The sequence below is a fragment of the Pempheris klunzingeri genome, chromosome 17 (genome assembly GCF_042242105.1).
Source record: "Pempheris klunzingeri isolate RE-2024b chromosome 17, fPemKlu1.hap1, whole genome shotgun sequence".
Taxonomy (NCBI): Eukaryota; Metazoa; Chordata; class Actinopteri; order Acropomatiformes; family Pempheridae; genus Pempheris; species Pempheris klunzingeri.
The window spans coordinates 18,308,337-18,331,283 of record NC_092028.1 but is presented as its reverse complement, the minus strand read 5'-3'; the positions used below and the strand labels follow the sequence as shown (position 1 = coordinate 18,331,283).

General features: G+C 43.2%; 5 protein-coding genes across 5 annotated transcripts; 3 read left to right on the top strand and 2 right to left on the bottom strand.

Annotated features, from left to right (window-relative positions):
* Positions 1 to 251: 251 nt before the first annotated feature.
* LOC139217048 (proton channel OTOP2-like) lies at positions 252 to 3,368 on the bottom strand. Its single transcript, XM_070848319.1, has 6 exons — positions 2,926 to 3,368; positions 2,678 to 2,814; positions 2,538 to 2,596; positions 1,719 to 1,861; positions 794 to 1,632; positions 252 to 693 (listed from the first exon to the last, which is right to left on the bottom strand). The coding sequence occupies exons 1-6, from the start codon at positions 3,359 to 3,361 to the stop codon at positions 523 to 525; spliced, it is 1,785 nt and encodes a 594-aa protein (XP_070704420.1). The 5' UTR covers positions 3,362 to 3,368; the 3' UTR covers positions 252 to 522.
* A 2,208-nt stretch (positions 3,369 to 5,576) lies between these two features.
* Positions 5,577 to 10,247, top strand: ush1ga (Usher syndrome 1Ga (autosomal recessive)). Its single transcript, XM_070848446.1, has 3 exons — positions 5,577 to 5,740; positions 8,852 to 9,305; positions 9,447 to 10,247. Exons 1-3 carry the CDS (start codon positions 5,577 to 5,579, stop codon positions 10,245 to 10,247), a joined length of 1,419 nt encoding a protein of 472 aa, XP_070704547.1.
* A 2,388-nt stretch (positions 10,248 to 12,635) lies between these two features.
* LOC139217316 (E3 ubiquitin-protein ligase TRIM16-like) lies at positions 12,636 to 15,665 on the top strand. The gene is made up of 6 exons (XM_070848643.1): positions 12,636 to 13,049; positions 13,243 to 13,338; positions 13,467 to 13,700; positions 14,002 to 14,173; positions 14,950 to 15,018; positions 15,101 to 15,665. The coding sequence occupies exons 1-6, from the start codon at positions 12,636 to 12,638 to the stop codon at positions 15,634 to 15,636; spliced, it is 1,521 nt and encodes a 506-aa protein (XP_070704744.1). The 3' UTR covers positions 15,637 to 15,665.
* A 7-nt stretch (positions 15,666 to 15,672) lies between these two features.
* On the bottom strand, positions 15,673 to 17,515 carry amn (amnion associated transmembrane protein). Its single transcript, XM_070848644.1, has one exon. The coding sequence runs from the start codon at positions 17,510 to 17,512 to the stop codon at positions 16,091 to 16,093; it is 1,422 nt and encodes a 473-aa protein (XP_070704745.1). The 5' UTR covers positions 17,513 to 17,515; the 3' UTR covers positions 15,673 to 16,090.
* Positions 17,516 to 19,217: 1,702 nt separating this feature from the next.
* LOC139217076 (proton channel OTOP2-like) lies at positions 19,218 to 22,930 on the top strand. Its single transcript, XM_070848357.1, has 7 exons — positions 19,218 to 19,331; positions 20,799 to 21,190; positions 21,264 to 21,400; positions 21,492 to 21,550; positions 21,624 to 21,748; positions 21,832 to 22,637; positions 22,734 to 22,930. Exons 1-7 carry the CDS (start codon positions 19,279 to 19,281, stop codon positions 22,902 to 22,904), a joined length of 1,743 nt encoding a protein of 580 aa, XP_070704458.1. The 5' UTR covers positions 19,218 to 19,278; the 3' UTR covers positions 22,905 to 22,930.
* The last annotated feature ends 17 nt before the right edge of the window (positions 22,931 to 22,947 follow it).

The window sequence follows — 22,947 nt, the reverse complement described above, 5'->3', positions numbered from 1 at the left end:
CTGTCCATTGACTGAATTGATTGAATCAATCAACTGACTAATTGCTCAAACTCAAATAAGCATAGGTTTTAAAGTAGATTAGTTGCTTTTAAACAAGCAGGGTCCTTCAAAACAGGCTGTTTCCATTGCAATTTGCAGTAGGTGAACAGTAGCACTATAGGGAACTACTACAGCTGCATTACTACAAGTATTGATAATGATAACAATGATAATAATAATGAGACAGAGAATCATCATCGTTTTCCTCTGAATATGGCATCGCTTGCCTTTATTTTGTGCATTAATAGGCTGAAGCAAGAACAAGTCATATGAGATTAGCTTTACAATCAGCCTAATTATTTTATGACCATTGCAATGTTGAATACCTTTACAATGTCACACATAGTGTACAGGTTATAATAAAAGATATGGAGGAGATCATATTTGTCAGTCAGTATCTACTTCATAAAGTAGACGAATAATCAAAACAATCTACAGTTTATACAAAACAGCGGCCTGTACACATTAAATGCCCCAGCAGGGTTATGAGTTCACATAAACCTCAAACAGACTGGCGACTGAATGCATGCGGTAAAAGATCGCGAAAGGAAGTCCGATATTCACAACAGCAGCCCACATGTTGAATTTGTAGAATTCGGTTTCAGTGTCGTGGTCAAACTGGGGGCGAGCGCCGAAGGCCGGCATGATCCACAGCTGTCGGAGGAAGAAAGAAACAGGAGAGCAGGTTGACTATTTGTTGAATTTGATAGCTGTGAACAGTGACTATGAGAGTGTGAGGGGGAATGGTACTCACTATGATGTTGCCCAGCAGCAGAAACATGCAGACCTCCTTCAGCACCCGTCTCTTCCACGGCAGCTTGGGTCTTTGCTCACCCATATGGCTGTGCAGGCCGTGTGCTGTGAGCACTGGGTCGGGCTTTGTGTCCATATCTAATCCTTCAAGGTCTTTGCTTGGCTGCAGCACGTAGGGATTTGCAACCACAGTGACGGGATGCACCTCGTGGAAGGGCTCCCGATGCAGGCCTTCGATGATGAAAAGGTTCTGCAGGCCGAGCTGGATCACCATGAGGATAGCCCAGGCCAGGTTGAGACTGTTCAGGTAGCCTTTGGCTCCAGTTCCAACCATGGCAACGATAGTGAAATAGCTGATGATGAACTGCCCCAGTGAGGCTCCCACCAGCAGTCCCACATCCAGGTTGCGTGTGGGGTTTTTGTCCGATAAATGCTCCCTGTGGTCCACCTTGTAGATGGCAGTGCCGATTACAGTGGAGACGGACATCAGGGTCACTATCACTATATTTGTGACGAAGTGCATCATCACCGCTTTGTCTTTGTCGGCATCCTTACTGTAATCTTTTTGCATTTCCATCTCGTACACGATGAAGGTTGCCAGACCTGCCACCACTAAGAGAACTCCTGCCACAGGGCCGAAAAACACATCCTTCAGACGGAACTGGATTTTGTGGTGGCCGTGCTCGTCTACTACCCTACCCACATTTTTCCATAACACATAGGCCATGGCGGAGGCAAAGAGACTGTACTCGATGTTGAAGGGGTACAAGTAGTAATAGGCCTCCTTAAAGATGCTACATGAGGTGTGGCTGCACTTGCACTTATCGTCTCCATAACCTGCTGTAAGAAATGACAGGGGGGGTGTTATTTTGTGGTATTTTATTGACTGCTAGGTCTAATTCGATTGCCTTGTCCACTTTAATTACCTTTGCTGGTGTAGAAGCTCCGTCCAGAGACTTTAGTGGTGTTGCTCGGATACTCAGGAATTGTTGTTTGGTGAACGGACTCCTCGGTGACCAGAGTCATCCACACAACTAGATTTGTGGACAGTGTGAGCATCAGCCCACAGCTAGATAAAAAGACAAGAGGGAGGCAAAAGGAAAAAATGATCAGAGACAGAAATCTGCTTTACCAGTCTGTTAAGATCAGATTTTAATGCTATATTTATAACCATTTAAACACAGCAATCACTAAGTAATAATAGTCCTACTTTTAATTTAATATTTTTTTCAAACCAATGTCAGTATCTTACAAATTAGAACTAAAACAATCAGAATTGATAGATTTTGGACAGAAAAATAACTGGAAACAATTTTCTTCATCAATAAAGTGTTTTTTTTAAAACAAAAATGACAAACAATTACTGCTTCCAAATATTTTATATTTTAAATATAATATGAATATTTGTTTTTTCACCCTTTTTGATAGTAATTGATTAATAATTTATATTTTCTGACATTTTGTCAACCAACTGATGCATCAGCCAATCGAGAAAATAATCTGCAGATTAATCCATAAAAAAAAATAGTTGTTAGTTGCAGTCCTACCCCATTTTAAGAAGTAATTTAATGATAAAACTAATAGAATGTTTGCAGCTTTTTCTTCGCCGGTTGCTCAGAATTTAAACATTATAGTAGAGTGGTTAATAGTTAAGTACTGAAATGGATACCCTCGGGATAGCATGTTTACAGAGACAGTGAGTGATGAAAGCAAAAAAGTGAAAGGAAATCCAGTTAATCACCTACCGAGTAACGTTCTTCTGTAGCTGCACACAGTCCTTGGCGTGGATCCACAAAAAGTATGTCTACAAGGTGAAAACACAGTCATATCAATACTTTGCGAGGACAAAGACTTTAAAGTATTCATTTCATTTCAGTCGTTTTACCTGCACGAGTATGAAAACAAGTTGCACCACAGGGAATGCAACCTTAACAGCAGAGTCGCAGTGGAGGTAGCCCACATAGCTGGCGATCTTGAAAATGTCCATGATAATACTGAGGAGGCCAAACAGCACAAGTCCTCCTGAAGGAGTAAGAACATGCAAACCAAGGAATAAAATCGCAGATTTACTCAAAATTGCTCTGTAGATACATAAAATTTTTTAATTCTAAAGCAAGTACGGCATGTACTCACCCCTGAGCCACACAGGTCCGGCATGGCTATCTTTGTAAAGAACAGCATTCTCTTTCCTGGATGTGTAGATGGCATAATAAATCATCCAGATGGAGGTGAGGAGGAGGATGATGATGAGGAAAACCTGCAGGTCAGGGGTGCTGATGTTTACATTCTTGTAGGCAGTGCCGCTGACCAAGGCACAGCCCAGGATCAAAATGTTCACACAAATGATCCCAGACAGCATCCATCCCCAGTTTCGACTCCGCTCCCTGGAGACTCCACTGGAGGAGGCGTTCAGGTCGGGTTGATGGGTGCTCCCCGCCTGACCCGCTGCACCGATGTTGTTGGACAGGTGGGCCTCCTCCGTCTCCTTGTCCTTGGCTGTCATCCTACATGGTTCACAGGGTATGCCATCGCTCAGACAGTTGCACGGGTAGCCAGTGTTCAAACACATGCTTCCTCTCTCTAAGATCTACTCACAAATGGGTACTTAACTGCATCTGGCTTCATATGAGACATTACAGGTTTAACAGCTACACCCACTCCCTGGCTCCCTTCAAAGACAGTTCCCTCCCAGGCGAAACCCTTCCAGGACACAAAATCAGCATAATTGTCACCCTGTCAGCGCTATACAAAAGAGCAGCTTCAAATCAACAATTCGGATTTAATTTCCTCCCCCTCTCTAGTTTAGGCAAACAATCTATATCAACAGCTCTGTGTTGAGTGAGAATCCACAAACATTTACATGAATTTGAAAGAGGCATTCTTTAGGGAAGTTATCTATGCTTTCCTCTTTATCTCGTATAAAATCAGGAATCGCATTGGTGCAGGTGAAACAGACATACAATAATGTAAAAACAGCTGTTGTCCTGACTGTTGGGCAAAAATGCAAAAATGGTTTCAGGATACCTGTAAACCTACCTGATGCAGTGTGATCCTGAGAGGCAGCCCGAGCCGTCGTGGCTTTTATATGCCTTCAAAAACACGGTGGTTTACTGTACAAAGAGTCATAAATGTCAATAAATCTGTTATGAACAACACCATATTATTACCAAACACAGCGTGTTTTGCACAAAATATTAATGTAAAGTTCAAAAGCTGTTTCTAGGAAAAACTTTTTCTCACGAATTCCATAATACAAGAAACCGGTTCCTTTTCTGATAAACAGCAATTTTTTTTGATATAACACAATACATTTTAAATTCCTGTTATTTGTTGTGAAAATTTCACACAGCATGCACAAAATAAATGTTAAAACAAGGAGAAACAGAACCGCACATGACATTAATTATCAAAACCATTTTTCTGCACCTTATTGTTAAAACGTGATCTGAATTCTTTGAGCAGGCGTAGCATGCATTACTCGTCTATCTGTCTGATTCAGTGCTTGGAGGGCATACTTTCAGTCCTCCATTGCTATTCATGGCTTATTGAAGAATTGTGACCCTGTATCTTATCTCTGCAGAATGCCCGAGGTGCAGTACATGAAAAGCCAGACCACTATCTCTGCCTATTGTTATGGAAGTTTCAATTGGGTAGAGTGTCTGAGAGCTGCAGTCTCTGAGCCTCTGTAAATACGCTTAATTTAGACCAGTACTTAGGCTAATTTATACCGCTTTCAGCAGGGTGGGGCTGAGAGCAGGGGTGCTTTTTTTATTGCAACACTCAAGGTGGTTTCTTCATAAATCAGCACCAGCAATGGAAAGTTTAGCGTTAGAACAATGGTTTATTGAAAAGAACAGGGAAAGAGAATAACACCAGGGTAACTCTTCCCCATGCATCAATCACAATGAGACATGGTAATGCTGTTATATTCTCAAATGTCTGTGCTCATTATTTCCTGTTTGCACAAGTTTAAACAACTCTACAGCTTTTTATTTCTTAAAGCTTTTTTTTCTGTTTGATGAATGAGTTTGAAAAAGTAAAAGAAATGTTGCAGAAATATTTTCATATGCAATAACATTTAAAAAAAATAATATTTCTACTAGGTCAACCAAAAATGCATCTGTTTGCCCCATATTAGGAGTTACCAGAGCAGAACATTTATATTAAGAGAGGCCTCTTGCTGCCATAAAAGATAGTAGGTAGTTTAGTAGGTGCAGCTCAAACCTCTGCAGTCTAACACAGCAGTCCTGCAATAAATTCTGCCTTCATGAAGGTTATATGTTGAGTCAACTGTAAGGGGCTTTATTGCATTAGTTTTAACCAGTTATATCTAATAAACTGGCAACTGATTGTATATCAGCAAACCAAAGGATAATGACCAAAGATCAAAAATGGACAGTCCAGTAAAGTCACATTCAGTCACCCCTTCAGTCCCAGTTTGGATTATTATAGAAGAGTTAAATAAAAGTAGACCACCTGGTCAACTGGCTTCAGTTTGGGGTTCTCAGGACTGGTGGTGTGTCTTATATTATTTTGGGTCCCGGAGAAAAGGGTCCCCGGTCTGTTTTGGAGCAGCTCGGCCACCGGGAGCACTGTTCCCCACACGGTGCGCATCGCTGCGTCCTTGGATACCACCGACGCGCTCTGCCCGTCGCTCCTCCGCTGATCCGGAGCTGTGGAGGGGTGCGGGGGTCTGCTCCCGCTACATCGCCACATGACGACGATGATGATGGGGGTGGTGATTAAACGGAATGGAGTCGAGCAGGGTGGATTAATTCTGCGCCATGAATGACAGGTACCATAAGGCGGCCCGGGACGGCTACCTGGACCTGCTGAAGGAGGCGACTCGGAAGGATCTCAACGCGCCGGATGAGGATGGCATGACACCGACGTTATGGGCTGCTTATCACGGCAACCTGGAGGCTCTGCGGCTGATCGCGGCGAGGGGGTGGGTAGAAAGCATTGTTAGTTGTATTGCTTACTAGGGCGTGTACGCACTACTGTATAGATGGCCATAACAGTCATTCAGATAGGCCCATCTCCTGTCATTAGTATTGGGCGATGACAACATGTTTACAGCCAAAATTCACTTTTTTTACCACTTCCCCGTTATTCCACACAATTTTAGGCAGAATAAGACCAACAGGTGCCAAAAATGACCCTTTTTCCAGTTACATTGCTCACCAGATTATCTAAGAAAAACAACATTAACAATAGCAATAACATTTCAGTGTTTAAACTAATCCGAGGCTGTGTTTTCAGTTAAACCACACAAGGTCCAGCCACTAAGGTAACAATACACCACCAACAATGTAGGTCACCTTTTACAGGGTGTAGTAATTATTGGAGTTAAGCAGACCCATGGGAGACATCCCATCCAACAATAACCTCTGGATTGGCTCCAGGCTAAGAGGAGCCCCTCCAACCAAATAACCTGTATGGCAACTGTTCATACTATCAGGTCAGATCTGCAAATCTTCATGTTGGGCTGGAGGCTAAAACATTTTTGCAGCACAAAAAATAAACCCACCTGCTGTTAGCAGGCCGGTATTGACCTTTTTCAGGAACAGGGTTTGAATTACTTAATTCTACATTTTAGAATGACAGGAGACTTTCAGAGTTTAAAGCTTCACACACTGATTAATTAAACATTGACCAAATATTTTCAGAACTTTGTAACATCACCATTATCATCGTAAAGTCACAGTCATAGCTGGAGATATTTAAAAGCTGAAAGCACCTGTACATGGTCTTATACAGACTTTAAAGACAACTGTAACCCATTTCTAAATCTGTTAAGTAAAAGGAGCACTTCAGTACTTTGTTTTGATAGTTTATAGCCTATCCTTATATAATAACCAATGGCTGTAAATCATTTTTATTGAAGTAACAGTAGAGAACATTGCTTTAGGAGGCTGCATCATCGTGCGAGTGCTGGCCTGAGCATCAGCAAAGTGAACAAATGTGATTGGTATTCATGGACAACGGGGACAAGGAAACACACAACAGCCCATTCCTCATGTTTTCTGGCTGACCTGGTTTGCTTCTCAGCCAGAAAAATGGGCCCATTATGAATCTGCTTAATTGAGTAAAGTGTGTGAGGGACTTACTGTAAAAGTGATTCAGCATCATTCATCAGTGTTCAGCTTACTGAATGCAAAATATCAGGGGACATTTATTTTTGCAGTTTTCTTAAAACACTCCCAGTCCTATGTGACGGTATTAAATTCACCATTTCCCACAGAATGAATGTAAACAAGGCTCTGGAGGCGTTCAGGTCCCAAGGACGAAGCAATCCTCGATTGATAGCAAAAAGCGTAAACCCCTGATTGACAAGAGGCACTAAAATTAAACATTGATAGCTGCCATAATGTTTCACAGAGGCACCAAACTCATGGGATATAATGAAGAGACGTTTAGTACTGCTTGACAATTTCATGGGAAAGATGCCACGGAGCGCAAGTATATTGCACCCGGCAGCCTGCTGTAACATCAAGCTGTCATAGGAGGCGAGGATGCACACAGCCCATAATGTGATAAAGAACCGGGGAGGGATAAGTGGGCAGACCTATCACCGCTGCGGTCAATATTTTACTAGGACAGACATAAATTATGACATATAAAGCTATCATGTTCGACGGCCTCAACCTACAGCAATCATATTACACAAGAGTACAGACGGCAATAAATATTTCATCTCAAAATAGAAATGTTTCTAATTGCTGTTTATCTTTTTACATGAGTTTATAGCTTTTTATGTTCTCTCAGCTATTTCAGCACAGGGATAACAGTGTAATTCCTTTGTTTGATCATTGTTTTATTGTCCCTAACTGTCCATCATGCACCCTGATGCCATCCACTCCCCTCCCTACATTTGAACTCGAGGAGCCCCTGATCCTAAAGCTGAGGTTTTCTTTCTGATCGTCCAAACCCAATCCTGTCCTCTCAAAAAAGAGCAGGGGGCTGAAATCAGAGTGGGACTTTGCTAATCGCTGCCCTGCTTGGGTCTGGGAGATCTGACACACATTCCCTGTGAAAAACTCGCAACGCAATCCATCAATAATACATCTGCACTTCAACAGTAGCCTCACGTCCATCGTATTAAATATTCAGCAGTCTGTTTGTGGCTACGTTGGAAGACAGGGACGAGATACAAGACGGCGCAGTAAACATGGACATTGACCAGCGACACCCACCAAATGACCCTAAACTGAAAAAATGCAGAAAGTTTAAGCTAAAATTGTATTACAAATATTTACTTCTTGTGGCTGCAAACAAGCTGCATTTCATGAATTAATCCTGTTTTTCTGATGACGTTATATCAGTATCAGTAAGATGCTTTAGTGAGTACTAGTTTGAATAAACTTTAATCATGAACAAACAGCTGAGCTTTCATATATTTGCATACAAATACGTATGTTGTGAAAGAAAAGTAAGAAAGCTCCAGACACATATGTGCTCCACATCATCCGACCAGCTGTATTACTCTATGTTTTGACTTGAGGAATACGCCGTGACATCACTAGCCAGGAGCGATTGTGCTTTCTGAGTCAGGCGCAACCCATTCGGCCTCCCCTGAAACTGGATCCAGGTAGTGTAGCAGTGGTGCCGGCAAGCCTGTGGTCATATTACAGGCCAACAGCAACAGTGGAGCACATGTAGAGGTAACCCTAAGGTCGTGGACTGTCAGCCAAGGGTAAATGTTGCTTATGTTGATAATTACGGCTCCTTTTGAGGGGTAATGTTAATCAAATGTCCTATATGCTAATTGGTCAAAGCCCTCACAAGATCTATGGTTGGTTTTGTGAAAGGGCCATGTGGTGTTTGGATTATAAATGATTAAATAAGGCTGCATTAACAAAGCACGGATGGCAGGTTAGTTCTGAAAATATAATTAAAAAACCACATGTATACCCATGAGTGAATCTAAACAGAAGACCGAGGAGGCAGCCTGTGTTCATAACCTTTCCAACAGTCTGAAGAAATGAAAATATTTATTCAGTAAATCTTGTTTTCTGAGGCAAAATATTGTATCTAATATGTTTATCATGGCCCACAGAGGAAACCCTGACAAGTGTGACATATGGGGGAACACGCCGCTCCACCTGGCAGCCGCCAATGGTCACCACAGCTGCCTGTTCTTCCTGGTGTCTTTCGGGGCCAATATATGGTGCCTGGACAACGACTACCACACCCCGTTGGACATGGCCGCCACAAAGAGTCACATGGACTGCGTACGCTACCTGGACTCCATCGCAGCCAAGCAGACAGGCCTCAACCCCAAGCTGGTCAGCAAGCTGAAGGACCGGGCGTTTCGCGATGCTGAGAGGAGAATCAAAGAGTGCATGAAGATGCAGAAGAAACACCACAAGCGCATGGAGCGGAAGTTTCACAAGGACACTTCTGAGGCTTCTGCATCAGATGTCATGAGCTTTTCCAGTTACACCAGCAGCTCTATTAGCCACAGGCTGCGTAACTTAAATGCAGCCACTGTCAGTGTGCCATATTCTCAGGTCAGGACTTTTTATTTTATCTATTCTTTAAGAACAGAGTTGTTGCTTTTGCATTTTTGCAGGGTTGCATTGTTTAAATCTAAAGTCTAATCCCTTTATTTGTGACTGTTCCTAATGGCCATATCATTTATGACCCGTTAGGCGACTCTCCATGCCACAAACCGAGGGAAAACAAAGATTCAGAAGAAGCTGGAGAAGAGAAAACAAGGAGATGGGACCTTTAAAATCTACGAGGACGGGAGAAAGAGTGTGCGCTCCCTCTCTGGACTCCAGCTGGGCAACGATGTCATGTTTGTCAAACAGGGCACCTACGTCAACCCAAAGGACCACGGCCGCCGCAACGTTCGTGACATGTTCCCCAGAGACAATTACGATGCCATTTCCCGTGCCATGAGCGAGCCGGACCTCCACGGGCCCGATGTGGACTACTCTGAGATCAGCACTGACTCAGGACATGATTCCCTGTTCAACAGGCCCGGCCTGGGAACCATGGTCTTTAGGAGGAACTACGTGAGCGGAGGGATGTTTGGCCTCGGTGGTCAGGAAGAGGCCAGTGTGGGTCGGTCGGGCAATAATGTGCGTTTACGCAGTCGGCTGCAGCAAAACCCCAGTCTGGATGAAGACAGCATCGGCAGTGCACGCAGCCTGCAGGAGAGGAATGTTGAGGAGCTGCCCTGGGACGAAGTGGAATTAGGGCTGGACGATGATGATGAACCTGACTCAAGCCCTCTGGACGTCTTCCTCGCCACACAAAGCATGAGCGAGTTTTTCTCTATCTTCAAGAGAGAGAAGATTGACCTTGAAGCACTGTTACTGTGCTCTGACCATGACCTTAAGAGTATCCACATCCCCTTAGGACCGAGGAAAAAGATCTTAGACGCCTGTAAGAGACGGCTGGAGACCATAGAGGACCCAGACTGCATCGAGGACTCAGAACTGTGAGTGGTGAGATTTTCAGTCATACTCTGTAGTAATGAAATATTTGGGTATTTTGTGTATGTTGTGTCTGCACTCCACAAATCTTCTTCAGTCACAAGCACAGTTTCTTCTCTTGTCTTCACTCTGTCCTGCAGATAAGAAACCCGGTTGTAGATGGTGCCTCTGCTGTGTGCTCATCCAGCCTTAAAGGTCAGTGGAGCATTGTGGAGTGAGTGATGCATATGGACAGGGAGGACTTCCTGATTTACCTCTCCTGATATCTCAGTGGTAACAAAGCAGAATGGACAATGTCAAGATGAATATGTCAAGCAAGAAGAGACGAGTGTGCGATTGTTTCTTAGCAGGGATTCTGTTACAGTGTCTTCAGAGCCTCAGGACGATCCCTGAAAATATCTCAAACTAAAAGAGGCATAGTTAACAGAGAGTTGACTGTGGGGTCTGTGTCCCCTGAACGTGTTTGCCCCTGTGGGGTAAATCTTACCACCTCAAGTGCCTGCATTGCTTGTGCCTGTGCATTTGCTTAAAAGCATATTTTATCATACACACCTTTGACATTAACGTCATTCTAACTATTTATTATTAACTTGTTTCAAGTGAAACATCGTGAGAAACATTTCCACCCAGACCCACTCAAGTGCTTCCTTACTCATATTTCATCGATACATGTTTACATACAGCAAGCCATGTTAGTCCACGTGTTGCTCACTGGCAATGCAGGCCAATTGTTCATTTAGAGTTAGACCTTTTCTGATTTTCTGTAATATTGTAAAATAAATAACACAGTATCTATAGATGATTTTATATAATACGCAATATAGCACATTGTAGTTCTATATTTGACATGCACAGTTGGTATATTTGGAAATGTATAAACCTTTGTACATAACTAACCGTCTTCCACTTGTTTGTAGCCTGAGTAGGTTTTATTTTAAAAAATGTACGTTTAAACAGGAGTACATGCTGATGTTCACTGTCTCAACATTTTAACATTTTAAATAAAAATACTAATGTTTTCTAATTGTTGTATTTCATCTGTATTGTAGCTCAGATTGAAGATATGCAGGCTGTACACTGTAAGATGTGTCTTTATGAGGAAGGCCCAGAGCTAACACTGATGACACTAAGTGTGTGTCCTCGGTCCTCTTGAAGGGAAGGGGTCAATGACATGAAATCTACATACACACATGATACACATAATGGATATTTATGACTAATACGTTTCCTACATTTATTCTTCTAAATGTGGCCTACTATTTCTGTTCGTTATAATAAAAAGGGATTTCCACTAGAATCACATACATGTAAAGACGTGTAGAGGAGGCTTTGAAACAATAAAACTAAACATTGCAATATGAAATACATTGTTTTTTACAGAACATTTAAACTCTGAGAAAATAAAACAGAAAACTTGTATCGGCTTTGTTAGCTAGTTAAAATGTGGATTGGTGGACTAGTACTTCTAAAGCCAAAATTTATAGTAACTCATACATGTACCAAACGTGAAAATTAACTGGGTTTCTACTTATTTGTAAATTCACTGTTTTTCCGTCATGGTTTATCCTTCCGTTTTGACAGGTCAGTGAATATCCTGTCTCAGTCGTTACCTGTTTACAAAGACATCATTTTACGCTTCTGGCAAGACTTTGGTGTGTGTGTGTGTGTCTGCGTAAGAGAGACAGACACAGAGAGCAGAAAATATTTGTTTTGGCATCTTCAGCCATTGCGATAATCCTCACTCACTGGTCACACAGACAAGCGTCATTCTTTCAGGAAGTTCTTTTGTTGATAAGTGCCGTTGTCTGGAAGCTCCTCTTGCATAACATTGTTATCAAAAGGAAACACTGTGAGACTTTCCTGCATGGGTCCTTTAGTAACACTAAAGTATCCAAACGCTATGCTGATGATACTATACATGGACTATACCGATGTTTTTATTCATTATTTTGCCTTATTAGTAAGAGAACCCAGGCTCGACTGTTTTCTTTTCACCATTAGTGATGAAATGAACCCAGCTTTGCCGAGGAATGTAGAATCAGCCAAAAGAAGCCAGTTCATTAACCCAGACAGAATGTAAGAGGATGTTCAAGTCCTCCCTGGCTTTGTTATAACACACTCATCATTTCCTCCCCTCATCTGTGTTATCTGCTGTATCTGAAGCTTAGTGAGGTTGAATACAGAGCAAAGAGGAGAGTAAAACAGGGGAGGGGTGAAAATGTGAGTTCCGTAGCTGACTGAGTTCTAAATAACTTGGGCGTGGTTTTAATTCTTTCCTTGTGCACTCTGAGGGGTCTTTGGATCTCAGAACAGACAGGGAAAAGCAGACGTAACTGCTGAGTAGGCTTTGTGACTGAATAAATCGAGCTTAAGGTGACTTCGGGAACATTTTCAAAGATGGCAACTGTCAGCAATAACAATGAAGAGAATTTGAAGGAGAGTCTACACAACACAGACGTAAAGGAGAAACTCTGCGATCCGGCAGTGAAGACATCTGACGAGCTGCTCCCACAAGACGTGCTTTGTGACTCCTGCATGGACAGCCCCAGCAAGGCCCTAAAGTCCTGCCTGACCTGTCTAGTTTCTTACTGCGAGGCCCATCTCAGACCACATCTGGAGAACGCCAAATTTCAAAACCATCGTTTGGTGGATCCACTCCACGACATCGACTGCCAGATTTGTGAGGTTCACCAACTCCCTCTTGAGCGCTTTTGCATGCCGGACGGCTGCTGTGTGTGTCTGGACTGTGAGAAACAGGAGCACGGAGGGCACACGACTGCATCTGTGGGGGAGGCTCGCACACAGATTGAGGTCTTTACACACAGAGTTTAGTCAAAACAGAGCATTTGATATTGTGAAATGCATTTTCATTTTCATTGCGTTAATTGATTGAAACAATTTCATTTTTCAAAACGTTCATCCAGGATATGTCAGTCATTGCATCTCTGCCAAGCTGACACAGCATCTGTTGCAGCTGTGTTTGTGATGATTGTTTGTACTGTAGACTGAGCTGCAGAAGAAACAAGAAGAGATCAGTCAGAGTGCATCAGCAGCTGAGAAAACAATTGAAAACCTACAGAGCAACAATGACCTTATTAAGGTAAGTCACACAGGTAGATATAACAAGGTAGATTTTTGTATGTTGATTTAATCCACAATGACTTGGTTTAAAGATGTTTTTCTAATTCCATTGCTCCTCTTGTTTCTCTCTCCTCCCTGGACCTTAAGTCTTCAGTACAGGAGGTTTGTGTTATTGTTGAGCAGCAGTTCGCCAGGCTGCAGGCAACCGTAGAGGAGGCCAGAAAAGGGGCAGCAGAGGTGCTGGAGGAAGAGCAGAAACAAGCCCTCACACAGGCAGAAGGCATCCAGGCACATCTGGAGCAGAGGAGAACTGAGCTGATGAAAACTTTGGCTCAAATGAACAAACTGTTCAGGAGCAAGTCTGATGTGAACTTCCTACAGGTACAAAAGATATGAAATATTTAAGATGATAAGAAATAAGTAGAGAAACGACATGGACCAGTGAGTGTGAACCCATTTTCAGTCAGATGTCTCATATAATCTGGGATTAGCACAGGATGTTCTCTGAGACAGAGAGTTTGTGTTGGACGCCGGTGTGTTGACAGTGTACACAGAGCAGTGCATTAAGGCATTACAAAAATTTCACAGAGAAAAGTTCTGGATCAGAGAAAAGGAGTCGCATGTTATTTAACATCTTAATTTCACATAATGATACATGCCATATTTGTTTTGCTTGTTCAAGGAGTACTCAGAGTGGAAAGAAGGAGTGGTAGATGTGTGCCTGCCTACTGTGTGCATCAACCGCATGGACCACCTAACCTCTTATCTCAGAGCAGTGACTGATGCTACACAGGAGCTGTGTGACCTGATCCGCTCCTCCTACACAGAAAAACTCAACTTCATTTGGAAAAGTAGTGAGTGCATAAAATACTGTACACATATACCTTATATCCTCTGGCTCCACTGAGAAAGTGGCTCAGGCTTCTTCACTGTTTCTTGATATGTGCTTTTTTTTGCCATGCTAGCAGCTGTGGGAACGGCAGTGTTGGCTCAGCTGTCTGAGGGAAGGGCAAAAAAAATAAAATAAAAAAGTGCACCATGCAGAAAGTTGTGATGCATTTTTGGGGAAACCGTTCCAAACCTTTGTTAAGATTAAAAAGATTTAAGGTATTACTATTAAATAGCACTATTTTTCTAGTCTTCATGACACTGCACTGCATTTTCTCCACTACAAGGACACCCTAGGGGGCTCTTTCTTGCACATTAGGCCATCACAGAGGGCATTTTTGCTGCGTTTCTTTTTTTAAATACGGGGAAACCAGTGCCGCCAGAGGCTCACATTTATAGTTTTGAGTGAAATGGCTCGATGACCATTCGATAAATTGCCGTGAAATTTGGTTTGTGACGAAGCACCTGCAAAACTCAGAACTTCCCCAGCCTCAGATATACTTTTGTGTTAATTAGCAAATGTTAGAGTGCTTACATACTACACTATGATGATGAACATAGTAAACATGATTGATATTAGCATGCTGGCACTGATATTGTGACCATGTTCACAAAGCTGCTAGCATGGCTGTAGAATCTTACTCTTACTCATCAATTATTTTTCAGCTCAATTGTTTAAATCTCTCTAAATATTCAATAAATTGTATAAATTGAATAATCTCTCTGCAAAATTACAAACTAGGTACTAAGTCCCAGATGCCAGAAACTGCATTCCAGCCTGATCCTGAGACGCAAGAGGACTTTTTGAAATGTAAATACGTCCATATATTAAGTTTTTCTGTTTGTCAGATCATACTTGTTAACTATTCACAAATCACCCCGATATTTTTTAGATACAAGGAGTTTGACCTTTGACCCAGACACCACCCATCATTTCCTGCGTGTGATGGAGGACAACACAAAGCTGACCAACACCAGCCCCTGGCAGCACAGCTACCCAGACCACCCTGGTCGCTTCGAATATTGGCGTCAGGCAATGACTTCGGAGAGCCTTTACCTGGGGAGGCACTATATTGAAGCAGAGCTGAGCGGGGAAGGTGCACATGTAGGAGTCACATACAAGAGTATCGATCGGAAGGGAGAGCAGAGCACCAGTTGCATCACCGGGAGCAACTTCTCCTGGTGCGTGGGAAGGGACAGTCGAGGGTTCTTTGCCTGGCACGCTGGGGTGGAGATGCCCTTGGAAGTCACTGAAATCACAAGAGTTGGGTTGTATGTTGACTTTAACAGAGGCTCTGTGTCTTTCTATGATGTAAGTGACCCTATGAGGCTGCTCCACAAGTACACGGCTGACTTCACGGAGCCTTTATATGTTATAACCTGGCTGTCAAAGAAAGACAATACAGTTTCTCTGGCTGGTGCAAAATGAGGGTTCTTTCCATGTTTTATTGACAGATTATAGGATGCCTTCACTGTGAGCGTGTAAAAGATAAATTAGTGCATCATAAATGTTTATTGAAGTTACATAACAACTACATATAATAAAGTACATCACGTTCTGGTACAGGTGGAGGATTTTCACATACATGTCATCGAAGGTTAAAGTTACCACCACCTAGTGGTCACCGTGCAACATGAAAGAAACCTGTGCAGCCGCAGGTATGCTTGGAATTTACTGCAGCTTTATTGCAACTTTTTTCTGTCTTACAGCCCCATTTGCTAATTAAACGCTTCAGTGCCTTCAGTGTCAGCATTTTTAATAAGTTTACTTAGATCGCTGAATTATTATAAAGCCATAAGGACTTATTGTTTATGGGGGTCTGTAAAATCATAATTTTGATACAGAAGTACTTTGGAGATCATTAACACACACGCAGTTCACTTTAGGCAGTAAAATCAGTTTCATTCTCATCATAAACTGGATTTACAAAGTGCACACCAGTCTGAGTCATAGAGATTGAATGATCTGCTTCAGCCCCATACAGACTAGGAATAGCAGGCAGCATGGAGGGCTTGTCAAACATGGGATTATCGAAGCCGTGGTCAACAGACCCACTAGGCTCTCCGACGTTGCTGTTTTTCATCAAGCTGCTCCGCGGCGGCAGTAAAAGCAGCAAAGGCATTTGAACAATCTTCTTCTGAACCAGGACAACCAAAACGATAACCAGTGTAATTATAATTAAAACTCCAAACACAACTCCAACAACCATCCCAGCATTGCCTCCAGACTTGTCACTGCTGCCCCCAGAGGAGGCTTGAAATTCAGCCCCAGCGATTCCCAGGCTAGAGCCATAAGTACGAGCATCTTTTACCATGTTCTGGGCCAGAACCTCTGCTTGTGTTCCCTTCCCTCCATCCAGGATAACCACCTGGATCTCCGGTGAGGTACTAAAAGGGAAGATCCCCATCAACCGCTGTGACTTGGAGACTTTAGACATGCCCAGCTGGATGGAGCTGTATTGTGGCAGGACTAGAAATAGGTCATGGATTCTTCGCCTGTAAGTTTGCAGGTTGAAGCCAGCAGCATAATATATGGTGACAATGGCACCGCAAACATCGCAGCAGTGTCCTGCAGGGAGAAGAGGCTTCTTACAAGTCGGGGAGACACACTTTACAGTGCCACAGATCCGCTCACGGTTCACAGAATTGCCACAGTCGCAGCCAGAAGGATCTCCACAGCCTGGCTCTCCAACAGTGACAGCAGAGGATCCGTGAAACTGCAGCCGGCCTGAGCGTGAGCTGAGATACTGGGAGAACTCAGACCTGCTCTCAAACAGCCTCCCTAGTACAGACGCAGATTTGACAGGAACACTTGACTGACTGGAGGTGGTGTCCACCCTGAAAGAGGATCGGGCTTTAAAAACCACATCATCATTCCGGCAAGGGACGCTCTCCTCGTGGACCGAGAATAAGGTGTTTCCACGCTGCAGATCATCCAGAGTTGTAGCCGCCTGCCACAGCTCTGGGTTAAACCACTGAAGAGACTCTGAATCTTTGAACTTGGTCACGACACCCGGGCCACAGTCTGGGTCCTGTCCGCTCACAACATAAAATCCAGCTCCTGAATTCAGGATAAACTCTCCATCAACCGGCAGCCTCATCTCCTGCACAGCATGTATGGTCTCCACGAACACAGACACTTTTCTCTGGGCTGAAAACACGACTTTGTCATTCCCACAGGGAACAGCCTCTCTGTCCCAGTTGGTCTTATTCTCATAGTTGGTGTCAGGAATCCACTGTTTGTACAGAGCGCTCGCTGCCCCGACAAGACAGAGGAGAAGCAGCGTGTCTGGTGTGTTCAGCATCCTGAGTATTTGTGACAGACTCCGAGAACATTTGGTGAACTTTGTTTCGAACCTTGTGACTAACACATGAGCGCACACAGTGTACTAGCAAGCTTGACGGGCTCTGAAGCAGGTGACCTGTAAAATATTTACATTTTCTGCAATAACAGACCTGTTCTAAGGCAATATGTTCATTTTATGTTTTTTCTATATACTCTTGTATAAAGTATACTGTTTAGGAAGCAGACCGCACCCCCTGAAGCTGTTTCTAAAGTGGGCAAAAAAAGTTATATCAATACCTTCATGCTGACCTGACAAATTACTGTAAGTTCTGATTTCATGTAGCATATTATTTAGATTTCTGATGTGCCTGCTAATTTATTCATCTTTCATAAAAAGAATATTAGAAAATAATTACGTTAACCTTATAAATAATTTTGTGGGAAAGTACTGATTCTAAAGTGACTCTAAAACAATGAAGACAAGAATGATGGAGGAAGAGAGCTTTCCAGTGTGACCAGTGAACAGAAGAAAGATAAAGGGACAGTACGCAGAATGATAGCGAGACATGAAATACACAGCCACAGACAGAAAGAGAGAAAAGTTCTCCCTAAAACTTGGTTAAGGAAAAAGGATGACAAAACAGATGGTCACCATGAAGAAGCTGATTACAGAAAGTAGAAAGTGTTCTGAATTACGATATTTGCGATGTCAAGAAAACAGTCGAAGAAAATGAAACCTAAAATGTGGGAGGAAAAATGTATTTTCCCCATGGACTGATGATTTTTTCAGGAATATTTCAAATACCTTGTAATTTTCACCTTCAAATATTATTAATTTGGTGAATTTAGAGCCATTGTGTCACAATACATGGAAGCTACTGAGAGAAAATCAGGAAATGTTGATAGAAATGTTTATTTAAAATATATATATATATTTATTTATTTAATGAGATGAGTTCTACACACCTTAAACAACAGCTATTGAAAAAAGATTTTCCATGGAAATGTTTATAGGAAATATGCGCATTAAAACATTGAAGCATTAATATAAAGCAGAAGAAGCACCAACACCCAGTAAGGTGAGGCGTGTCCAATCTGGCCTGTAGTGATAAATGTTGGTATTGATTTAGAAACACTGCCTCACATCTTTATGCATTAACAACCAAAGTAGGTGTGCAACATAAAATCGCTTTAGTATAATTTTAATCAAATTTCCACTAATGTTGTCAAGTCAGCATGCAGGAATTGAAAAACACTTTGTTTCGTGTCAATTAGACAGTGATTTATTGATGGTTCTGTGAGGTGAGCAAACCGTCCCCCTGTTAGTTACCACAGGAGTAAGAGAGGGGAGGTCGATCCACTTAGCAAAGATTTCAAAATAAGGCAGTGATCCTGCTTCCTGAACATCAGGACTGTTCATAACAAAACACACACACACACACACACACATTTAACTCTAATTTATCCCAAGGCAGTGTTTCACTTGCATGGTGACATATAGGTGTGGCTTTCATCAGTAACGTAGCCAAACAGGAATCACAAAACTGCCCCTGGAAACCCTGGAAACTGCCCCTGAAAAGTAAAATGGGAGCTACAGTGGGGGTTGGGGGGGACAGAGAATCACCAATCAGCTGAAACTAATTTCACCTGTTTGTCCTCATTTACTGCACCTTGTGCACTGCATCAGGCCTCTGCACAGTCTGGGCCGCACAGAGAGAGAGGAAGGCTGGTCCGCTAGCTCTACCTGCGTGTGTCATCCTCCTCACACGTGGTCAGGAGGACATCATGAGAACTGTAGCTCAGCAGATGTTCCGGACCTGCAACAAACTTTTCTCTGGGTAAAGTCGTCCTGATGCTCGTTTCACTCTTGAGGGTTTTAGAGTCACTCTTTGGGTCAACTGTGCAGAGCAGTTTATTCACTGAGGGTCAGTGGAGAACGGGGCTCTTTCGAGAGTCACCAGAAAAATCAGCTTAATTAAAAAGCAAAGACAGAGTAAATTAACGTACTGTCTGTGAAATTTTTCTGAAAGCATAGGATGCCCCATTAATTTTTTTTAACAAGTTCTTCAGCCACTTTGAATTAAGCAACATGACTCCAAAGGGGAGGGGGAGAGGGAGGAGGCTCTGCTGTAACAAATCAGTCTACAACATATTTGTTCCTGCCCAGATTGGGGTTTATTTAAAAGAAAACCTCTGTGATGAAGACTAAAGATTCAGGGATTTGCTGCCAATGTTACCGTGAGTCTCTAATTATCTAAACATGCCCACTAGGCCCCTAATGTAGAGAGAATACCGTGAACTGCAAACCACATTAAACCCACAAGGAAAACATGCAGCAGTTGTTTTTAAATACCACCTCCACTCAAATGTGTTCCTTATCGTTACTTCACTGTGATGTTTGGCCTTCAGTGTGCAGAATAATGTCGCTGCAGAGTTGGACACTAAAAGGCTGTTTCACACCCCATTTGTGACATCACCACTAATTTAGAAGCCAATCTTGTGTTGCCTTCAAATGGGATCATATTTACTGTGTCCATGATGACCGTATATGTTAACACCCCCTCTTGTGGGAGCCATGACTTCAGAGGTGGAGAGTTCACACACTGTGACATGTTAATGTTAATTATTTGGTTTATTTGTCGTAATTTTAATTGAACTTTTATGTCTGAGGAAAATGCTGATTTTCTCCACTGCCTCACATTTCCGGCATTGACGCTATTCTTCCCGCTTGTTTGCCAGCTGAATTGTTAACCTCTGTGGCTTCTGGATGCGGACAACAAGGAGTCTTTTAGCATCTGTGTTGCTCAGCGACATTGCCAATAGCAACTGTGTTCTCATGACATTGTCTTGAATGCCGAGCTTACATTACTTCTCATGTCATTCTCAAAAGCTTATGAGTTTCATTTGAAGGCAGCAATGGTCCACTGTACGACTTACAAGTGTGATTGTGTACAGTAGTAAAATCATTTAAATTTTGAAATGGAAAATATTTGCATATTCATAGATTCTGGATTTTTCAATGAGGGACAAAGACTAGATGTCATTTTAAGGCGTTAACTGAACTGTTTAGTGGAAAAAGACTCAAATCTATACTTGTATATCTTAAAACATATCTTGAAAGGGGGTCTCTAGATTTTAAGGAGATGCATGCACTGTGTATGGTGCACTACAGTGACTCTTTAAGGCCCTTTACAGGCCTACAATATGTTGGCTCATAGTATTTTTTTCCAGCTGACATCCTAAACCCTATGGAACAATTTCTGTTTTTCTGACATGCGCACCTTCATGACTTGTCCGTCTTGTAGAAAAACGCCAAATGAAGCCCACCCATCGAACATTGAGACGGCAGCACAGATGGAGAACATCCAACATTTGTCCTGTGATTCCCACCCTCCCAGCGTGGAGGCAGTCAGAGAGAGCGTTCACCACGTTGAGGCGGTGATGGAGAGGGCCCATCACGGTGGAGGATGGCTCCTGTCTGGCATCATCTGCATCAACATCCTGATCCTGGGCTGCGCTCTGGTCAGCGGCAGTGCCTTCAACAGCGTGGCCATTACTGCTGTACACAGGCAAATCTTCCTCATCGTCCTCTTCCTCCTCACAATGTTGTGGATGCTGTTTTATGCAGCCTTCACCTCTCGACAGGATCAGGCAGTCTCATTCAAAGATAGCCACGCAGGGCCCGTGTGGCTCCGAGGTGAGAACCCTTGACTTGTCGGGTCTCTGCTGGTGTCATTTTGATCTTAATCTCTTAAATCGTTTTATTTCAGCTGGACTTTTGCTTTTTGGGCTTCTGAGTCTCCTCATGGACATCTTCAAGATTGGCAACTACGTAGGCTACCTTCACTGTGATTCAGCTGTTAAAGTTGCCCTCCCTGTCGTGCAAGCTGTATTTTTGTTCGTCCAGGTTGTTGCATTTTAAGACTAGTATGCATTGCAAGAACACACTTGCACTTTGCATTAGGTGAGAAATCCTAACAAAACCTGTCTGTTTTTAGACATACTTCCTGTGGGTTCATGCAAAGGACTGTGTGCAGCTACACACAAACTTCACACGGTAAATTCTTTTCTTTATTTGCTGGAAAATCTGTCTCTGATCTTGTAGGAAACTCACGTCCTCCCTCTTCCAGGTGTGGGCTTACTCTTACGCTTTCAACTAACCTGGTGGTGTGGATGGCAGCCGTCACCGAGGAATCTCTTCACCAAACGGAGTTCCCCGATCTAAATGTCAATGTGTCTCACAAGATGTACAGAGGTATTTAGTGTGTGCCCATTTCCAGTGAGATTCATGAATGGATTTGTTTAACAGTACTGATGCAGAGGTTCTTTCCATTTCAGCCAGCTACGGTGATAAGAAGTGTAAATGCAGTCACTCGGCGTGCAACACCTTCAAAGAGGCCTTCTACTACCTGTATCCCTTCAACATAGAGTACAGCCTCTTTGCTTCAGCTATGGCCTACGTCATGTGGAAAAATGTTGGTCGACTTGTGGAGGATCACAGCCACCACAGCGTCAAGTTCCGCCTAAAGGATATGTGTCTGGGACCCGTGACGGGGATACTCCTGGTGGTGGCAGGACTTGTAACGTTCATATTGTACGAGGTGGACATACTACAAGAGGACGAGAAGAAGAGAAACGGGGCCCTGCTGATTCATTTCATCATGAATATTGTGATTGTGAGTCTGATGTCCCTCTCCACTGTGATTGGCTGCATCGTCTACAGGCTGGACCACAGGGAGCACGTATCGGAGAAGAACCCCACTCGCAGCCTGGACGTGGGGCTGCTGGTGGGAGCCTCGATGGGACAGTTCATCATCAGCTACTTCACCATCGTGGCCGTGGTGGCGACGGGAGCCAGAGGGTACCTGAACGCCCTCAACCTGTCCTGGGCCGTGCTGACGGTGCTCCAGCTCGGCCTGCAGAACTACTTCATCATCGAGGGCCTCCATCGGGAGCCCTTCCACGTGATGCAGGAAGCAGCCCTGCACACAAACGCTCACGCCTTGCAAGAACACGCAGAGATGAGTGTTGTTGTGGAGAGCAGTAAGTCCAGCTACTTCCTGACTTCCAGTCTTGATGAGCTGAGCTGGAAGAGAAGAGTGCTGAAGGAAGTCTGTGCCTTCCTGCTGCTTGCTAATATCATCGTAAGTCATATTTATGCTCATTTTCTCATTAACTGCAGTTACAACAAACCAATTTTCAACGTGTTTTCTGCTTATTCACTCATTCTGTACCGACAGCTGTGGATCATGCCTGCTTTCGGTGCTCGGCCCCAGTTCGATCATTCCATCGAGATAAGGTTCTACAAATTCACTATGTGGGCGGCCATTGTGAATATCGGACTTCCTTTTGGGATCTTCTACCGTATGCACTCTGTCGCCAGCCTCTTTGAGGTGTATTTAATCTCTTAGATGGACTTATTTGCTGGATGCATTTTTAAGCATGGAAAGTACA

What these genes read in the sequence shown, in the direction of transcription:
- LOC139217048 (XM_070848319.1), bottom strand. Translation starts at nt 3,361, where the DNA reads ATGTGTTTGAACACTGGCTACCCGTGCAACTGTCTGAGCGATGGCATA. An exon ending in CGGACCTGTGTGGCTCAGGG is followed by an intron (nt 2,815 to 2,925) that starts GTGAGTACATGC and finishes TTACTCCTTCAG; the next exon opens with GAGGACTTGTGCTGTTTGGC. An exon ending in GAGCTTCTACACCAGCAAAG is followed by an intron (nt 1,633 to 1,718) that starts GTAATTAAAGTG and finishes CATTTCTTACAG; the next exon opens with CAGGTTATGGAGACGATAAG.
- ush1ga (XM_070848446.1), top strand. Translation starts at nt 5,577, where the DNA reads ATGAATGACAGGTACCATAAGGCGGCCCGGGACGGCTACCTGGACCTG. An exon ending in CGGCTGATCGCGGCGAGGGG is followed by an intron (nt 5,741 to 8,851) that starts GTGGGTAGAAAG and finishes CATGGCCCACAG; the next exon opens with AGGAAACCCTGACAAGTGTG. An exon ending in TCAGTGTGCCATATTCTCAG is followed by an intron (nt 9,306 to 9,446) that starts GTCAGGACTTTT and finishes ATGACCCGTTAG; the next exon opens with GCGACTCTCCATGCCACAAA.
- LOC139217316 (XM_070848643.1), top strand. Translation starts at nt 12,636, where the DNA reads ATGGCAACTGTCAGCAATAACAATGAAGAGAATTTGAAGGAGAGTCTA. An exon ending in AGGCTCGCACACAGATTGAG is followed by an intron (nt 13,050 to 13,242) that starts GTCTTTACACAC and finishes TTTGTACTGTAG; the next exon opens with ACTGAGCTGCAGAAGAAACA. An exon ending in CAACTTCATTTGGAAAAGTA is followed by an intron (nt 14,174 to 14,949) that starts GTGAGTGCATAA and finishes ATTACAAACTAG; the next exon opens with GTACTAAGTCCCAGATGCCA.
- amn (XM_070848644.1), bottom strand. Translation starts at nt 17,512, where the DNA reads ATGCTGAACACACCAGACACGCTGCTTCTCCTCTGTCTTGTCGGGGCA.
- LOC139217076 (XM_070848357.1), top strand. Translation starts at nt 19,279, where the DNA reads ATGAGAACTGTAGCTCAGCAGATGTTCCGGACCTGCAACAAACTTTTC. An exon ending in CTACACACAAACTTCACACG is followed by an intron (nt 21,551 to 21,623) that starts GTAAATTCTTTT and finishes TCCCTCTTCCAG; the next exon opens with GTGTGGGCTTACTCTTACGC. An exon ending in GTCTCACAAGATGTACAGAG is followed by an intron (nt 21,749 to 21,831) that starts GTATTTAGTGTG and finishes TTTCCATTTCAG; the next exon opens with CCAGCTACGGTGATAAGAAG.